Consider the following 20,834-nt stretch of genomic DNA (forward strand, 5'->3'; position numbering starts at 1 on the left):
TCATGGAAAATCACTTCTGCCACCAGTCTGCAAGAAAAACTGAATTCCTCAGCAAAGAATAAAACACTACCATCGGCTCCGGGAAACAGCGAAAACAGACTACCATCCCAACCTTCTACATGTCCCCACTCCCACCAGTCATCAATGAACTTTGTTACACCTACAGGTTCTCAATTTTTTATTCATGCTAGCAACAAGCAAGTATGCAGTGTAGGTTGGGTGAACTCCCACTAGTAATGTTCATTCTTCCCATGACCAAAATGTCACCTGGTACTCTTTCTTTGAATAGATCTGCAGTCTCTTTACATAGGAATCCTGAAATTACACATATAAATACAAAATGAACAAATGTGATGCACTTGAGGTATACATCATAAAAACTGAGTGATGATTGTTAACTCATAGAATTTATCCATATCTTATGCACAAGAAGTTTTTGCTGAAAATCAAGTCTGTAAGCTCTAGGTGGTTTGTACAAGGCCAAACTACCACTCACATACTTAAGCAATCAACAAATTCCTCACTTCTAATTCATCTGAGATTAATTAATGTCACTACCCGACGGCAGCATTTTAAGGTTAAATAACAGAATAATGATGATACTGTGTAAGATCATAAATTAGAAATTTTAATTAAATTAATAATAAAAGCAGTCTGTATTTTAAATTATGGTTTATACATGGCATTTTGTTATCACTACACTCAATACAGATCAGCAGCCAGATATATCCTTTTTTGGCAATGTCTTGCGATGCCAACGTTTCTCTGCTGGATCAAATCCTCTCTCTAAGGCCCCAAACACAGCCCATGAAGGAGTCTTACACATATAATCCTGCAAGAACAAACAAAAAAGAGTTCAAATACTTGCAGTGCGGTTCTACTCCTCCATGTGACCACTAAAAAGTTAGGAGGCATTAGCACCTTGTAACACTTCAGGTGCTGAAGTTATAGGAATAGAACACAGACTATCTGCGATATTAATGTCAGGCTGGGAAAGAACACACTTCACACCTAACTCCTTTTCTAGTAAAAAAATATTCCAGCATGCCTTGCATATACATTACTATCTTCACCAGTTGTTAACACATCGCTCCAACATCCAAATCAGAACTTGTTTGAAAGGTCATATTTCTCACATAATTCATTACGATGTAATGCTTCATCGATTCCTTGTGCCTATGCATTCTACAGATCAATATGTAGAGGATCTGCTGGTTGCGGGATAAAACACCGAATTCTTATTCAGAGGGTTCCACATGTGATCTCCAGTCAGTGTGTGTGTGTGTGTGTGTGTGTGTGTGTGTCAAGTTTCTGTGCTCACAGACTGAAACCTTTACCTCTATAATGAAAAACTGTGGAAATGTGAAACATACCAGCCTCCTATGGTTCAGAGCCTAAGTTAAGCTGTACCCTCAATGACCACCTTGTCACTGGGGTAACAGCACCAACCACATGGGTGGGGTTCTGCACACCACACCTATGTGGACCAAACCTGGAGGAACTAGGCATATAACAAACAACTGTTACATGAACCGAGAGAATTCTGCTTACCTCTGCTGTAAAAGTGGATGCTCCATCAGTCAAATAGTACTGCCTCATTAGTTCATGGAATTTATCATAGTTAATCCAGGTCCACCATTCTCCGTTAACTTTGAACTGAAACAAATGCAAAACCACTCATCACAGCCAACTTTCCTACTGTAGATTTTCAGTCATGTACATTATCCTGGAATAAAATTCAATTTACAAATATAACCTCGACATTGTAATTACAAATACATTATGATAGGTCAGACACATAGCACAAATGGGAGACACACATAACAAGTGCAACAGTTCAGTTAAAATGTCAGAATGGAGACCCAGACACCTTGAAGAATGGTGTGGAGTGGATTCACCTGGCTCAGGACTGGGACAAGCTGACAGCTTGTGAGAACAGAGTAATAGATCTTCACATTTGATACATGGTAGGGAAGTTCTTCACTTGCTAATTAACTATCAGCTTCTCAAAGAACTCTTCATAACAGTTATTTGCAATTCTCAAGTAATGCAGAACCCTCTCTCTCATATGACCAAGGTCTGCACACAAATAAATGCAGCCATAACACCAACGAATCTTTGTGTCATAAAGTAAAGCTACCCCAGTTAACAGGGCATGAAGGCCCATAGACGATGAGGGTCCCAAATTATCTAGAGAATCAGCTCAAAGATGGTGGTATAGACGATGAGGGTCCCAAATTATCTAGACAATCAGCTCAAAGATGGTGGTAAGGTTGTCAGCCTTACACACCGGCCGTGCTTTACTCCCCAGGAAAATTATTTAATTAATTCCTGGTACTCATTTCTGTTAGAGGCTGAGTCAACCCCAGGGCCATAGTGCAGCTGGAAGGATTAAGTCAACTGAAAAAAATCCAATGACCTCATCGGGACTTGAACCCGCAACCTTCCAGCTTGTAGCATAGTGCCTCAACCAACTACGCTACTCAGTGCCTCCATCTCATGCAGACTAGAAATTCCTACCAGAACAAGGAACAGAATGCACCACAATACTTACCAACTTGCTGAACTGAGAACCTGAATCCTTAAGAATTAACATGTTAAGTAATTGAACGCATAAAGTTAAGAATTCTGGGACATTTGTTATAATTTAATTTTAAATATATGTACATCATCCAGAAAGCAAAAACCATTCGCACATAGCACTTGCCTGGGACGTGTTTTCCTATTCTCCCTACAGTTCAGATCTGCATCCTAGTGCTTTTCACTTGTTCACACACCTGAAGCAGTTTTTGGGCAGAAATTAAGGAGTGAAGAGACGGTTAAAGAATGGTTCAATGGACTGGCAGCAGATTTCTAGTGCCAGGTCACCAAATCTTCACAGGGATTATGTAGAAAAATGATTTAAGGTCTGTAGCAATGATGTATATAAAGTTTCTTAATTTTATTAAGTTATTTTCTTTTTAATCATCAAACACTCTTTACTTTCGGGAAGACCACTGCCAAAAAAAAAGCTCTGTCTGAAAATACACAAAATATGTGATTTAAGTTGGATTGAACAGCCTCGTGACAGTGATTATGAGCCCTACTATCTTCTGAGATGCGACGCCATGCAGTCTGGTAGAAATTTACTAACTTCTGGAGGTATATACTGCATCCATCTTCAGGCTTGCTGCCTGCATCTCACTGGTCGCTTGCTTGTTTAACCCTAATGATGGAGGCAAGTCCATTCTTCTGAAATGTCATTAACTTTTACCAGGATCCACTGCCATATTCCAGAAGACAGCATCCTTCACTGTGTTTTAATCTTCTACATAGCTTCTTCTGCTCAAAACGTTTTTCACTCCAATAAATATTTACCAAGATATATTCAAGTTATACTCCAAGGTACTCAGAAAAACATAGAGGTCTGCTATCCCTGCCTGACTGTAACTAAAATTATAAGTAGCGCCAAAGTTTAGTAACTCCACAGCATAAACTTCTGTGCAAATTCATTCAGTGGTTCTTGAGTAGTTACAGGTGGGCAGGCAAACCAGAGAAGATTCTTGTTAAAGATCTTACATCACTCTTGAATGATATTTCAGTGGTTTCTACACTGACACTACAGTCAAGAGAACACATAGAAAAACTGTTTTCAATACAATTAAACCACACATTTTTTTAAATGCTAATTTAATGTCATCTAGCTTTCAAAATAAAAACAAGGGTCAGAACAGTGAATTTACCTTCTGATGAGCTAACAGAACACAATTGGAATGTTCGTGTTCTGAAGCAATATCATAATCTGGTAACAGACCTCCCAGTTTCTTCACAAATGATAAAACTTCTCCATGCCAAGGTACATTCTCCATTGTTAAGTTACTAGCTTTGGAAGTCCCACAATAAGTGACACCCTGAAAAACATAATGTATTAAAGGTAACGTTCATCACTCTGATACAAAATTCCAGCAACTGACTTTTCTAATTTCATGTTGAAGTTTCCTGCAAAGTTCTTCAAAAACTTCTCCTAACTCTATCAGAATGTTGTACAATACTTTCCTCCTAACTGAATCATAGGCTTTCTTGAAGTCTATGAATAGCTGATGTACTGTCTCATCATACTCCCATTTTTTCTCCAATATCTGACGAATGCAAAAGATCTGATCTGTAGTTGATCTGTTACATCGAAACCCACACTGATGATCCCCAATAATTTCATCTGTGTATGGAATTAACCTTGAGAGAAGAATATTGGATAAAATTTTGTATGAAGTTTCCTTCTTATATATATTTTTACAGTGGAACATTTTACAATGCTTTCAGTACCTTTACCTATAGAGTGGTATATGGCACAGTGGCCGATGAACTGAAAAGGATTTGCAAGTGGGCATGGGCTCTAAGCAAGGTACAGTCCTAGCATTCGCCCAGAGACATGAGGAAAACCACAACAGAACCTTTGTAAGGATAGCTGACAACATGACTGATATTCAAACTAAACACCTCCCAAAAAAAAAAAAAGGTTATAGCATCACTGCAATGACCTTCTCAGTAGATGGTCATATTACACATCAAAACAGGAACAACTAAGATGCTAGGCTGCTCGCGATTTTGAATCTAGTCTTCAGATGACCACAAGTGAGACTATTATTAGTTTATAAACCATAACTGTTCTAACAGCTCAAGGGCAGAACTGTGTAACAACAAACAGCTGAACTCACTCATACACTAACCTTTACTTCAATGAAATCTGGTTTGCCAATGGCAACTAATTTGGCATAATCTGCGATTTCATCTGCATTCCACGACTTCACTAGTGTGAGTCTATAAACTGTCCGCTGACCCTTTTCAGAAAGGGCTTTCAGACTGTCTATAAATCTCTCCCAGAAGTCTTTAAATAAAGGACGGTCAATCTTACGGAGACTGGATTTGGTACTGGCATCCACACTCACATACAGCTGTGTTACTGGACTCAAATCTCTGCAAACAAAATTGTATTTCAATTTCCTAACATGACACATGCAGTGGTGATGAAAAGTGGGTAACTTTATATACTTGAATGGGACATGACTCCTGTGCTAAGGAAAATGTCTGCACATAAAAGCAGTTCTATTAGTGTCTTCGCAATCGCAAATATCACCCTCATTGCAATAACTGCTCCCCTCAAATCACAACTTTCAGTTCAGATTCGGTGGTACTTCAGGCTAATTCATCACAGTACATGGTTCATGACCTTGACCTCGGCAGACATCTCTCTCAAGATCTGATGCAAATGTCATAGAATTCATCATAAGACCAATAATCCATTTAAAAGCTTAAATTGTCTAAAAATACTGACATATTTCAAACTCAAATTTAAGATTACCTAAAAATATAATTCAGATAAATACAGTAATGTGTTCCGCACATGGTGAGCATGCAAGGCCAATGTGTTTACTTTAGTGATATTATTTCAATCCTTCTATAGCGAAACCTGCATTTAAGGTTTCTCTACAAGCGGTGAATTTAAAAACTGAATTGAGGAAAACCTTACACTGAAGAATATTAAATAAAACCTTACTGTACCAACATCCGACAATTTATGTGATACTGTACACTTTTCTAGGTTAAATCATATCAATTGCATGAATACCTCAGGGCTTCTGGGAACTGAGCATTTGTGACCAGAAATGTTGAAATTCCACGTTCATGGAGGAGCCGTACAAAACTACCGATCTCTGGGTACATAATTGGTTCACCAACCAATGATAATGCACAGTGTTTTACGTCCATCCCTTCTGCAAATCGCTCTGGCAGAACTCCAGGTACACCTGAAATTAAGTTCCAACACGAAACAATTTAAAGGAAAGAGACCTATGGGATGACCCAGAACAAGATGGTTCAGCAAGGTACTGGAAAACAGCACTGATAATAAATCAAAAATAGAGGGTTGTGTAAAAGCAGAAGAGACTGGAAACTTTTCATTCATCGACTCACATAAAATTTGGAGGATGTGCAGACAAAAAGAATCCATGAGACAAAATCAACCAACTTTTAATACTGACAAATTCACTAAAACCGCAAAACTCCTTACAGTGTACTTCAATAAAATATATCACAAGCATATTATAATGACAAAGTAATTTCATTTATCTTCTCAACATCTTAGGTATAGGTTGCAGGATAATATCAAAATGGGTCTGAAATGGGATGAGAGGGTGCTAACTGGATTCCCCTGGTTCCCAAACAGGGCCAATGGTGGTCTCTTGTGAACATGGTAATGAATCTTCAAATTCCACAAACTGCTGCACTCTCCTGACCAGCTGCACAATTACTGGTTTCTCAAAGACTGTGCACCCACACAGTGGTGACAGCTACATCAATACAATATGTGATAGCTCACCTCTGAACTGTCTGATCATATTATAATGGTTCTCTAGAGCTTCCGTCATTATCTGCTCAGGGGGATCCATCTTCCAGCGCCATTCTGTGCCCACAGGATTTGTATGATGCCGCCAACAAAACACACACTTATTAGCACATGCCAGGCTTGGTGTCGTTTCCATGCAGCGATGACTTTCTATACCATAGAAACTGTGTTTGTAGCAGCCTCCACGGCCTCGGAGCATGGACTGCAATCATGAACCAGACTGTAGTATCACAGCAGTTCATAAAGGTGCAAACAAGTTCTGTAAGCAGCATGCCCTCGGGGCAAGTGCATACTTACAGACACTTCAGCAACAGTTGAGGTTCTCACAGTATAACACTGCGTAGTCCATCAGAAGCAAACATCTTGGAGGCCACCACCTCCATATTCAGACAGCAAACAAAAAGTTCCCACGAGATTGAAATCTTCAATTCGGCAATAACTCACATTTTTTATGAACACAGGCAAAACAAAGGCAATTTAACAATTGCATCATTCACTATAACGAGCAACCTGGGGGCAATTCACTAAGCAAACTGTGTCTGTAAATTTCTAACCATACAAATATAAACATGATTTTCTTGTGATGCACTGTAAGGTACTGACAAGAATGGGCATATTCTTTTGCAATAAATTCTACATATGACTTGGGAAAAGTCATGAAAACATAAGAATCATACATTCTGCCATAATCATACAATCCATATTGAGGCACCACTTCAACAGCAGCAGGAATGACAACCTTACAGTGGGTAAAATCATTTTAAACTGGAATCAGAAGTTTGGAACAACAGTATCTGCAGTGCATGAGAAGCCACAGAAAACATGCTCTAAAAATAATGGGGGGTCTACAACAGCAAGTAAAGACAACATCACACACTGTGGAGGAAGCACACACAAACCGGGGGCATATGGCAGTCAAAAACTGAAAGTAGACCACGAACGTGAGGTGCAAGCTGCTGAGAAAAACACCTTGTTACATTTATGGAAATGACGACACCCCAGGTGAGGTGAAATAATATGCAACAAAAATTTTAAAGGATTTTATATCGTTTTACGTAAGAAGACTATAGCATGTGACTGTAACACAAATTAAAACAGTGTAGCAGCTTTTAACACAGTTTTAGTAAAATATCTTAACATAAAAACACCTGAAGATGGCCATTTGAGGCCGAAACATGTAGTGTTGAAGTGTAGAATGTGAAAGTGTTGCAATTTTGATGAAGATAAACAATGGACACTAATTTGAACAATTGCAACGGGATGCTGAAATACAGAAAGAGACAGAAAGAATAAATCAACCAATGACTGTAACATCAACTCTTTTCAAGTACTGTTATTTCATTCATAAAATGTCTAATACATTCAGCCAAACCCTGTATTTTAGGAACTACCTGCCTAACACAGATTTAGGTCTATTCATTACACCCAATGCCTCGGCTGACTCATCATGCACTGCTCTTGCAGCCGAAACAACACCCCACCCCTCTCTCTGCTGGGTTATGTTTCTGTCTACACAACAATGTAATCAACAGTAGAAGATGTTGACAATACCTTGGTCCAACGGCAGAGCTTGACACCAGAATGTGTACCAACAATTCGGTACCCTTGCTTGGTCAGACTCTCTTTCAGCAGTGCAGTCACCATTTCTCTCGGTGAATTATCTTCAAATTTTCTCTCTCGAGCTGCCAGCAAAGAATTTGAGAAACTGCCCAGTTCCTCCAAATCCAAGACTCCATTTCCACGTGAATCTTGTTCTGAACTATCGCCATCAGAATAGCAACCTTCGCTACTCGAATCACACGACGATTCTGCCTGAAAAATGCATACATAATCTGACAATAAAGTTCACGAACTCATCGCAGTAGAAAGTACTCCCCTCAGGAAGCTATGCACCAATGCCAGAATCTAGTCCACCCTTCAAAACAATTTTGGAACTGGCTTTGTGGAATGGCCTTCAGAGCTGCCATCATATTGCTCATGATGTTATCAATGTCATCAAAATGCCTTCCTTATAATATTTCCCGTCTTCAGGTACAGAAAAAGGTTACTGGGGCTAGATCTGGTGAACAGGTAGGGTTTTCCAGCACAGTAATTTGTTTACTAGCTAAAAACTGCTTCACAGACAGTCCTCCAATTCAAGCTCCGACATTCTCACTGCATACCAAAACACACTCAGACAATAATAGATGCCACTCAGAAAGAGACTGCCAAACATCAACAACAGCTGTAAAATGCTGATATGCCAACATCATCAAACCATTCTGAGGTTCTTGTCCACTGCTGCCATGGCAAACACAAGGTAGCAAGTTAGCAAAATTTATTGTCAAACCTCGTACATTGTACCAGAACGACCCTACTTACCATAATTAATTATTATGTTTTTCATCCATAGTCTTGTTTTCTATAGCCAATTCAGTCACATTTAACTTAAGGAACAATCATGGCACAAATGTGTGGGTTATATACTACAGCAACTGAAAAAATTAGGTTTGAGAAGCATGTCAACGATTGCTGGCCATGTGTTGCATTGTTGCAATGGCACGTGTGCAGTCCCCATTTCTCAATTATACAATTATCTGCAAATTAAAATATGGCCACCAACTCTGCAGTGTTGGGAGGATTTAATATCCCCTATTTCTGGGTGACAGACAGTTACACCCCTTAAAATTCAGTCTCCAGCCACGTACTACCATGAGATGTAAAATCCTGTTCACCAGTAACGAACTACTATCCTCCCGTTAAAATTCAGCCACAAACCTCAGAGTATTGTTGGGTGATACAAATTAAAATAAACATACCTGATCTTGTTCAGTTGCATCACACTGGCAGGCAGCCCTCAACTTGTCCACTCGTGCCCACAGCTGGCTATTCCAATTTTGAAAGTCAGCTTCAATGCTTCCATGTTTGCTGGCAACTGTGTCTTCATCACCTATACCAAGCTTTATCAAACGAGCAGCATGCAGTTCTTGCAGCCACCCATCTACTTGTTTCCCAACCTACATCCATTACAGAGTACACAGTCAAGAACAGTGGCAGCATGTAGTCATCTACAGAACAATTAAACCAGTCCCACGGTTGTCAAGATTCTCTGGTAACTGGGATCAAAAATATCTGCACCTTCAGCACAGGGAGTTACTTGGAAACTGCAATGCAAGTACACTCTACCCATGTCTTTAAGCCTGTGTGGCACACCTCGTCAAGCACTGCACCTTTTCAATATGTATGCTGTTAATTCGCTTAGTGGGATTGGAGTCCAATTGGGTCCACTCGGCACAGCAGCCAATGACTCGCCTATTGTACCTGTCCCAGGTGATGATGATGATGGAGAATTTGGTGGAATGAAGAATGACAGGGGAAACTGAAGTACTCGGACAAAAGCCACCCCAGCGCCACTTTGTCCACCACAAATCCCACTTGACCAGAACTAGGACCAAACCTGGGCTGCCGTGGTGAGAAGCCAGAGACTAACCACTTGAGCTATGGCGCAGCCATGTATGCCGTTACTCTCAGGTCAAAACCTAGCCACTAACCTCACAACCCCAGAGAATTTATAATCTCTACGTATTTGATAATAAATGTTAATTACAGTTCATGACAGTTAAATTACGCCTCAGGGGCATGAATCTTGAGAATTTTATACTTTTGAACCATGTAAGCCAGCTCAAACAGTAACACTCCTGGCAAGAATTCAGGAGGTATCTGGTCCAGATCTTAGATGTGAAACCAACTGGTCTTCCATTGTTTTCTTCAGTTCCCCCAGGCAAATGTCAGCATATCACCTAAATCAGGCCAAGACCACCTCCTTCCACATCCTTTCCAAACCATTCAACAAACATCCTGTCATTTGACACTATCCAGTCTCAGGTACAGGAAGGGTCATTAAATAAACCACAAATATATAAAAATTACTATAATTTTACTCTAGTTTAGAAGTTTCAGGCCAATCTCTATCTTCCCTATGGCTATTTAATTAGATTCTAAAGGGTTCTGACGATGGTGGATGACACGCAGAATTACTCGGGCTTTGGACTTTTTCCATCATCCAGAATTTTAGGTAATAGAGTACACGACATTGAGTAGGACGATGGAAAAAGTCCAAAACCCCAGAAATCCTGTGTTTATTTAATCTTAGCTTATTTTTTGACACTATCAGTAGCTCAGACCATATGGCAATGAATGGTATGACAATTAGTGAATTAGAAAGGATATGGAAAGAAATGGTTGTGACCCAATTTTAAGTATTATCCTGGCACTTTCTTGGGGAAACCAGAAAGACATAAAAAAATGTGGCTGATGGGGCCAAGTTCGGAAGTTGAGACTTCCTGAATACAAAGCAGGGCTACTGCATACTTGGCCACAATGTACAGTCTGTAGCAATAAAGGAACTGGCTTACCTCATTGAAATGAGCTTTATACTGCGAGTTGCCCAATCCAAATACAGCAAATTTCATGCCTTTAAGCAATTCCTTTTCAACTCTGAAGTCATTGGAAGCTTCCTGAAGCCATTTGTAAAACCAAGCAGCACTTTCAGGTGGTTTTCCTTCTGTGTATGTTGGTAAAATGAATACACAGAGACTGTTTCCAGATGTCTGAAAATGCACACAATATTAACTTCAGACCTGCAGCAACTGTGTTTCTTAAACCATAATATTCTTGTAAGATTTGAGGTTTTCATGGTGGTGACCATGAAGAGAGCAGTCTCCTGGGATGTGGCGCCATGTAGGTATTGTGTTAATCAGCGTTTTGGAGGAACGTATCGCCCCATCTTCAGGGTAAAAGAAAAAAGAAGAAAATACACAAGGGAAGAACTGATGTGAGCTATCTGCACCTGCTCACACCGGTTCTTTGCTTATGTATTTTCTTCTTTTTTCTTCTACCCTGAAGATGGAGGCGATACGTTCCTCCGAAACGTCAGTTAACACAATACCTATATAGCGCCATATCCCAAAAGACTACTCTCTACACAGTATTCTTCTCTGGAAAACAAACCCAACTCATAAAAGCTTTTAAATATCAGCAGTTCCAGCTCCACCCAAACATGAATACTGCCAAGGACCAAGGCCATCTGCCTGAGCAGGCTGCAGAGACAATGCAGCGAACCCTCTCTTGTGCTATCCCTTAAAAAACAGCTACCTTCCTACCCTTCCTGTCCACAGCAGCCAAAAAGGGGCTGTTTTCTCAAAATTTTCCTACAGTTTCTTGTTCACTAAGCCTATTGGTTCAGATAGGTCTGTCTCCACCCTTGTTGGCCATAATCTGTCCCCTTGCTGAACTATGTCACCATTCCTATATCACAAGGCCACATGTAACACCATTCACTTCAACCTTGAAGATGGAGGTGGCAACTTCCTCTCAAACTGTACCCACTTCACATCTCAGAAGACCTTAATCTCAAAAGTTGTTAGGAGATTCCTAATGCAATGTTAAATACTTGTTGCCTACCTGCTTCCATCCAGGCCTCATTTATTTACCTGGAAGAATAGAATTCAGCAGCTTGCTAACAATAATGACAGCAGGGCACATTAAAATACAAGGTGGTTCAAATATGACCAGTACTCATTTGTGTGTAAACAAGCCGCACTGTACAGCAGCTGTGCGACCTTGAGAGAGTGAAGCCACAACCTCCACCCTCCCTCCTGTTCTGGTTAGAACCTGTTCAGTCCTGTCTCGGAGTTGCTAGAGTGATGAGCAAACAGAAGGTACCGTCGAGCGTAGAACAACGCATTGTAATCAAATTCCTCGTTGGAGAAAACGTCCCGTCCGCTGAAATTCACCACAGACTCCAACAACAGTATGGGGAAGTGTCTCTCTCACAGACCCATGTGTTTGAGTGGCATAGGTGCTTCAGAGAGGGCAGAGAGCATGTGGAGAATGAACCGCATGATCGTCAGCCGCGAACATCCGTCACCGAGATAATCATTGATCGTGCAGACGCGCTCATTCGTGAAAATAGGCACATCACTATCAAGGAACTTGGAGCAATGCTGTCCTTCAGTGTTGGTAGTGTCAAAGAAATCGTGAAATACCACCTGCACTATCGCAAGGTCAATGCACGGTGGGTACCACGCACTTTGACAAACGTGAACAAAATGGCGCGCATACAAGCTGCCAGTCGTCTCCTACAGCAGTTTGAAGACGAAGGTGATGCATTTTTTGAAGTCTGTAGTGACCACCGATGAAACGTAGGTGCACTACTTCATTCCCGAGTCCCAGCAGTCATCATGCAAGTGGCAACATACCAGTTCTCCCAAACCCAAGAGAACGCGGAGGAGCTGTTCGGCAGGAAAAGTGATGGCAACGTTCTTCTGGGACTGGCAGGGGGTTAACCATGTAGACTTTCTGACAGATGCCAGAACAGTCAATGCAGCTTATTACTCAGACCTCCTGGCAACAGACATGAAGGAAAAGATCCGATCCAAGTGGAAGACAGGTGGAAAGCGGGTAGCCTTCCTTCAAGACCATGCACGCCCCCATATGGCCAAAACAACAATGGAAACCCTCTGGAAACTGAAATGGAACCTTCTGAGATATCTGCTGTACAGTCCCAATTTGGCCCCAAGTGATTTCTACCTGTTTGGAAGGCTCAAATCAGACTTGCAAGGCATGCAGTTTGTGGACGATGCCATCGTTCAGACTGTTCGGGAGTGGATACCCCGCCAACAGCAAGCCTTTTTTGAAAAGGGCATCAGGATGCTTCCAGAACGTTGGAAAAAATATGTTGACTCCAGAGGGGAGTACGTTGAAGACTGACGTGTGCAAGTAAGTGTTTGGCAATTATGGTTTTTAAAAAAAAGTCAGTCCCGGTCATATTTGAACCACTTTGTATACTGCAGAAAATCATGAATCTCATCCAAATTCATTATTGGGGCTACAGAATGATTTGACTACACTGTCCAGTGTGACTCAAAAGTATATTTATATATATGATGCCTCAACAATCAACAAAAGGAAAAGCAGCTCAACAACAAACACAGACTCTTAAGCAACCATATAAAGAAGGAAAAAAACACTGCCCAGAACTCCAAGGACAGCAATCTACCCAATCACCTGTTGACAGAAGGGGCATGAAGACAGAACCTTAGCAGTTTAAGATTTTAAATATTAAGAATTTTATTAATATTTTAATTCATCACATTTTAACATCTTTCAGTGTTTTCTGCTAGGTCTGCAGTAGGAAACAAAGGAGTTACATCTATACAAGTCACATGCCAAGTAACATACCTCTTCTAGCAGCCTCTCCTCGGGATCAGCACTCGCCAGATCAACCAGTTCCGAGCTCAGTCCCCTCTGCTCGCAGCCTTCTGCCAGTACTGTGCTGAATATCTGCAACATTGCATATACATTCTACAAATCTCTCCATACCCTACACCCCCACTTATTGAATTAAAGTACTGAACTCTGAATGTAACAGATTTAAAAAAAGTTTTTTATTCCGGCAATGAACACTCTTAATAACAAAACTGTCATCTATTGAAGACAGAAAATATCTGCATGCTGAACATTTATATTTGACACATGCTCAATATATCAGACAGAACAAATGCGTACCAAACAGGCCTCAATCATTCTCACATACCTCTACCTCACTCTCCATGATTTTAGTCCACAAACTGTACCGACTAAGCGAACACCGCTTGTCAGTGAAGTTTAGTGCCTCACACCATCATTTAATGAACATGTACACAAACTTTCAAATTTTGTATAGCAACCATTACCTTTGGTTGAGGCACTATGATACAAACTGGAAGGTCGCGGGTTCAAGTCCCAATGAGGTCGTTGGATTATTTTCAATTGACCTAATCCTTCCAGCTGCACTATGTCCCTGGGGTCAACTCAGTCTCTAACAGAAATGAGTACCAGGTATATTCTTCGGGTTAAAGGGCGGCTGGCACATAGGGCTGACAACCTTGCTGCCATCTGTGAGCCGATTGTCTAGAAAACGTGGGAACCTCAACATCTCACAACCCTATGGGCCTCCACACCTGTACTTTTTACTTCTACCATTACCTTATGGGGATTCGGATACCTCAGCTAGTACAATAATTCACTAACGGCTGAATAACTGGATTTCAATTTCCAGTAGGGGCAAGAGATTCGTCTCTTCCTCACAGCATTCAGATCAGCCAGCCTCGTATCTGCCGGGTACTGGGCACTATTCCAAAATGGGTGAAGCAGCCAGGGCGTTAAGGTGGCCACTGGACGTCGTCTCTTCCTCACAGCATTCAGATCAGCCAGCCTCGTATCTGCCGGGTACTGGGCACTATTCCAAAATGGGTGAAGCAGCCAGGGCGTTAAGGTGGCCACTGGACGTCGTCTCTTCCTCACAGCATTCAGATCAGCCAGCCTCGTATCTGCCGGGTACTGGGCACTATTCCAAAATGGGTGAAGCAGCCAGGGCGTTAAGGTGGCCACTGGACGTCATCTAGTGCTGTTAGCAATGCATGGAGACAACTTTCCCTTTGCCATATATTACGACCCTGACTAAACTGAGACAGAATTTATTTACTAGTATTTATGGCTTACATAAGGGTGCTCCTACGGTGGGACAAATTGCAGCAGACACTAGATTAAGTGGTCCTGGCCTAAATCCAGGTATTGTGTTAGCTGGACTTGTCTTGAGGGACTTACTGAAACCACAAAAAACCTCAGCTACACCTAGCGCACACACGCAACTTTTAGTTGGCCGATAATTGGGCACATCGCCGAGAAACATTGTGTTTAATGGGAGTGCACACACATCACGATAGTTGTTCCAACAGTCGGTGAGCAGTTGGGTTCTCCCTCAACTGCCCGCCGACCCAACTGTTGTTGATAACTCCGGTGTACATTAGCTGTTATGGGACTGCGCACACATGCAACTTGAAATTGTGCATGATTTGACCCTCAGTCAACAAGTTATGTATTTTCCTGCCTGTCTTCACGCTCAAGCTAGTTGCAACATGTGGGATCAAAGCACTGAAAAGCTTACAGTAGAAGTGGAGAAGCAGCCAGCTCTTTATTTAAAATTACGTAAAGAATATTCTGATACTAATCATAAGAAAAAGTTGTGGGAAGAGGTGTGAACTGCTTCGATTGAAAACTGGAATGGTCTGCATATACAGTAGTTTTAGCATGATCCATTTTCATTTCGTTGACAATTCTTACTGAAGTATAATGAGTCTAATAACTTACATAAAAGTGATCATACCCTTAATGTTATGTAAGAAAAAAATACTATTTTTGTATGCTTTGTGTTTGCAATGGGGCATGCGGTAGTGTAGTTGGTTGAGGCACTATGCTACATGCCGGAAGGTAGCAGGATCGAATCCCAATGAGGTCACTGGATTTCTTTCAATTTACGCAATCCTTCCAGCCTCACTATGGCACTGTGGTCGACTCAGCCTCTAACAGAAATGAGTACCAGGAATACCCTTGGAATGTTTTCGGCGGTAAAGGGCGGCCAGCATCTAGGGCTGACCTTTCCGCCATTTATAAGCCGGTTGTCTGGTAAATGTGGGAAGCTCAACATCTCACAATCCTATGGGCCTCCACTGCCCGTCACAGGAATACCTTTACTTTACCTTTTTACTTTTTCTGTGTTTGCAATAATAATTCTAGAAATATTAAACTACAATCTCCATCTTGTATTCTTGTAAAAGTATGAGGTTTCAGAAGAAGCAACAATTCATCAAAACTATCAACACTCATTCTGCAATAATTGAAAAATTTTGATGGGTATTGTCTCAGTTCATGGTACAATGTGTAAAATTTTCCTTTTAACAGACGTTCGCTATAAATAGGGTGAACCCAATATTCCCGCTTCCTTCTTTCCTTATCTTAATAATGCACATACTACTGCTGTATCGTACACATCCATGCTGCGAATGACCAACTGCTCATTGGCGTAGTTTTGGATAACTCAAAATTTTATGTGTGCGCACGTCCCTCGACAGTCGTTGGGCCTCCACGATCGTGTACAGCCATCGGCCAACTAAAAACTGCATGTGTGCGCTAGGCCTTAAGGTTGAGATCTTGATCTGGTGCCTTTGGGACACAAGACACCTGACTGAAATATATGTCTAGTACATTACAGCTCATCCTATATTGTCATAAGCCAGTTGCAGAAATATGGCAACACAGCTGCAACATTGCTATTTAATAATTCTCTAATTTGTCATCAATATTGACTGGTCCAAGGGTGATAACAGTATATGGTCCACACATTAGATGTAAATATGCAGTTCAAACCTTACAGGAAACACTGGGTCTCCAAGAAAACAAAGTCCAACTGGTTAATGTTTGTTGTGATAAACACGCAAAAAAATATAAATTCACTCTGTGGGCAAAATGCAGAGTCTCTTAACGTTAAAGTTGATGGTACATATAGTTACCACTATACTTTAGAGGGTCACACACAAAAATGAGAAAGAGATGCAACTACTCCCAAAAGCTATGTTACACTTTACCTTAGATTTTCCTGTCTGTGTACCAAAAAACACTTTCACAGTTTCAATGGTTCCTTCTAAAATGGTACTTGCACCATTCTTCTTTGAACAACATCCAGGTTTACCTTTACAACGCTTCTTTCTTGTATTCTTCTTTGTAAGGTCACTTACGACTTGTACAGTCTGTGAGCACTGGTCTCCTGCTTTACTCCTGAACACTTTTCTCCTTGAATTTGAAGCATATTGCACCTTTATTTGCGTCACACTATATACATCGCTTTCAGTACATGAATTATCTTCAGACTGAAGATTTGGGGATGAAACTGCTCTGTTACCAAACACTTTCGTTTCTGGCTTCGAAGTGAGATCATTCACAGCAAGCATGGGATCGCTTGGTTCTCTTGCTGCTGAACTCAGTCCACCAGTGCAGCTTGAATCCTTCCTTCTGGTGGAAAGGGACCAAATAATGTAAAAGGTTATGACACCCAACAGAGTAGGCAGGAAAAGGGTCCCAATTAACGGAATGCCTAACACGGTAAACATGTTAGGGCAGTGACTGATGCACAGTGTTGCTGCTTCTGCAAAATAAATACATTTATTAACTCCAAGCCAACTACAGTTTGTCTCTAAACTGTCCATCTAAACATCTCTGAGAGTATGTTACACATGTAAGCAACCTTATGCAAGGAAGCCCTTTATGATCATGATGTTAAGATCAATATCACTAACAGATCATGGCACAATTGGACAATACATTGGAAAGGGTTTTGAAGTAGTGGTTGTGGCCAGAGGGGCCAAGAAAAACCATAAACTACCTCTCAAGACAGTCGAACATCAGGGGAGATTCAAACTGACCATCTCCTGAATACAAATCAGATGTGTTACAGCTTGAGCCAACTCATTCAGTTAAGACACTTTACAGTACAAATGAACTGGACCCTCCTACAATTTTCATTCCTGAATTAGAACCTCTTCATCCCAGCATTTAAAACAGTTATCATACAAAACTGAACACAAATATGTCAAAAAGTTCATGGTCATCATGTATCAACATGGTGATAAATTTTCTGGACATTATCCATAACACCAACTTCTTTCACAATCAGGACAATGGGCAACATCCGCAAAATTGATCTCTCTTTGGCCAATGGCTGTTTTATGCTTACATATTTAAACCAGACCCAGCATGGGAGGGCAACAAGTATTCACTGTGAAAACAATTATGAAATTCATCACTGGGTTTTGGAAAGTGAACTCCTGTTACACAGTAATAAACACTTTGGTTTCAGAAAGGTGGCAGTTTCTCGACCAGATGAATGAGTTAACTTGCAGCTTCTCAAGAAGGGCTCTCTATTCTTTTGGAGTGAGTTGATTAGTTAGGCCCAGGACCCAGTGCACATTTTCCTTTGTGCAGCAATACATGCCACAGAAACCCTTCAACACAAAATAAGGATATGCATGGCCTACAAATAACACTCAAGTGCCAAAAGTCATGGGATAGCTGTATGTAAATTTATTTTTAAGTGGCGCCATCGTCCCTTGACAGCTTGGGAATGCCCAGAGCAGTATCAGTTGTGAGGTGTCCTCTCATGAGTCAGGTTGAACACTGGCCAGTCTGCTCATGGCAAGCTGACGTGAATTATCGGAGTTTGAACAGGGCATGATAGTGGGTGCCAGGAGGATGGGACATTCCATTTCCAATGGTCATTCAACATTCCTCAATCCACGGTGTCACATGTGTACCGGGAATACCTTGTGGAAGGCATTTCCACCCACTGTGGACAGCACAGTAGCTGACCATGGGTGCTTAATGATCATGACCAGCGGCATCTAGCTAGAAATTCCATGGTAACAGACAAGCAACACTGGCTGAAATCACATCCACATTCAATGCAGGAGGTACCAGACGCATATCCAGCAGGTCAGTACAGCGTTCTTTAGCTTCCATGGGATATGAGAGCAGAAGACTGACCAGAGTGCCTCTGTTAACACCACAACACCAGACAGCCCCTCACCTGGGCTTGTGTCATCACTAATTGGACCCTGGAGGATTGGCAACATGTGGCGTGGTCTGATGAGTCACAGTAGCAATTGTTTTGGGCGGATGGTAGGCTTCGGGTGTGACGCAGACCCCATGAGGCCATGGACCCCAGCTGTCAACAAGCCACTGTGCATGCTGGTGGTGGTTCCATACTGGTGTGGGGTGTGTTCACATGGCACGAGCTGGATCCACTTGTCCACCTAACACGTCATTGACTGTTGATGGCTATGGTACACTGCTTGGTGACCATTTGCAGCCCTTCATGGACTTCATGTACCCCACAATGATGGGATATTCAAGCAGGCCAATGCACTGTGTCATCAGGCCGGAGTTGTCCAGACCTGCTTCGAGGAGCATTCTGGAGAGTTCCGACAAATGGTGTGGCCACCACATTCACCTGACATGAACCCAATCGAGCATTTATGGGACGTGGTGGAGAGGTCCATTCGCACCCACAATCCTGCGCCTACAAATACCAGGGAGCTGTAGGCAGCTATCCAGAAGGCATGGCTCAACATCTCTCCAGAGGTCTGTCCACTTGTGGAATCGATGCCACATCGAGTTGCTGCACTTTGCTGGGCTACAGGGGGCCCTACACGATACTAGGTACCTATCCCATGACTTCTGGCACTTCAGTGTGTGTGTGTGTGTGTGTGTGTATATACATGCTCTTAACAAGTCATATAAATGCATATAGTTAACCCACAGTAGTCTTACTTTATTAAAAAAAAAGGCATACCTCTCCGAATTTTTATCCAGGGCTCCTAATATGTCTTATTCAAATGTATTTCACTAACCAACACAAAAGAAACTTTAAGTGTCCTGCATGGAAACTTTCCCAGTACATCTAAAGTTTAGAGTGATATCAAATAAAATAAAGCTGAATTCAAAACACAGAATGTCGCACCTTATGCATATACTAATTACGTGAATGTAGCTATTTTAAGTCAAAGAACATACTTTATTTCTAACAATATGACATAATACAACAACATTACACAATGAAAAAAAAATAATTGCCTTGCGCGGCAAAATTACTTGCATAAGTCAGTCATTCTGTTCCACACATAACACTGTTCATTTTGATATATTAAAGTAACCACGAGGTGAAGAATTCTTCTCGAGAAGGATATGGTTGCTAAATTAGAATTAGTTGGTCAAGAAGTAATAAACGTTTTATTGAAACCAAAAATCATTACCATGTCCATACAGTGTTATCACATGGCTGATTCTTTATGGTCAATTTTAATATTATCCCTTATCTACGCCGAGATCTCCCAATGGATTTCCCTTCGGGGATTCCATTCAAATAATGGATACGAGACCTTAAACATTTACTCAAGGTTCATGAAATTCAAAATTATCATACCTGTAACTTCAAACGAAAACCACCTTGTTTCAATGCCAAGCATTAACCAAACATTATAGCTTCTTTATATTTAGTCATACTAATTTATATTCATTTTATACACACTCCTTATGGGAGAAACTTATTTAACGTTATTCTAACACAACTTCGCTTTGCACTTGAATTTAGATGGAAACGACAAAAACTGTCAATAAATCACCATTATTATTTTGCATAATACATGCCATACTCCTACCAGCCGCAACTCTATACAAGCACGTGCTTCTATTCCTTGTATCAGACCGGTATCAGACTTAATCAGACGGAATTCTACTTCTCTCCTTTTTTATCTCCAATCTGACCCTACTTGGTCTACGTGCCAAAGTACAATCCAGTCATGCCTCCTGCCAATCATGCTGCCAAATAGTGAAAACGTAAAAATCCCTGCAACGCAATTGTATATCCCTCAATCCCGAGCAGGGGGTGGAATCTTGAATAGGGGAAAGGGCAACACGGTAACTACTGCCTCTACGAATGTCTGCAGTAACTACACGCAGGTCTCGACCAATCAGAGAGCCTAAACAAACCAATTTGAATACCCATAATTACTTGCGGTTATCGTGGTGCATAATATGGAAA

General features: G+C 41.2%; 1 protein-coding gene across 2 annotated transcripts; it reads right to left on the reverse strand.

The window, feature by feature from the left end:
- Positions 1–600: 600 nt before the first annotated feature.
- Positions 601–20,587, reverse strand: LOC111864679 (S-adenosyl-L-methionine-dependent tRNA 4-demethylwyosine synthase TYW1). 2 transcript variants are annotated; one of them, XM_023852103.2, is made up of 12 exons: positions 20,217–20,587; positions 16,828–17,384; positions 13,604–13,705; positions 10,777–10,971; positions 9,181–9,378; positions 7,934–8,194; positions 6,356–6,584; positions 5,606–5,783; positions 4,707–4,953; positions 3,723–3,890; positions 1,552–1,656; positions 601–832 (listed from the first exon to the last, which is right to left on the reverse strand). In XM_023852103.2, the coding sequence occupies exons 1-12, from the start codon at positions 20,257–20,259 to the stop codon at positions 713–715; spliced, it is 2,403 nt and encodes an 800-aa protein (XP_023707871.1). In that variant the 5' UTR covers positions 20,260–20,587; the 3' UTR covers positions 601–712. The 2 variants fall into 2 exon arrangements, with proteins under 2 accessions (XP_023707871.1, XP_033607419.1); XM_033751528.1 differs by lacking the exon at positions 20,217–20,587 and having other exon boundaries at positions 16,828–17,498.
- Between the last annotated feature and the right edge of the window lie 247 nt (positions 20,588–20,834).

Source organism: Cryptotermes secundus, unplaced genomic scaffold, assembly GCF_002891405.2.
Source record: "Cryptotermes secundus unplaced genomic scaffold, Csec_1.0 scaffold418, whole genome shotgun sequence".
Taxonomy (NCBI): Eukaryota; Metazoa; Arthropoda; class Insecta; order Blattodea; family Kalotermitidae; genus Cryptotermes; species Cryptotermes secundus.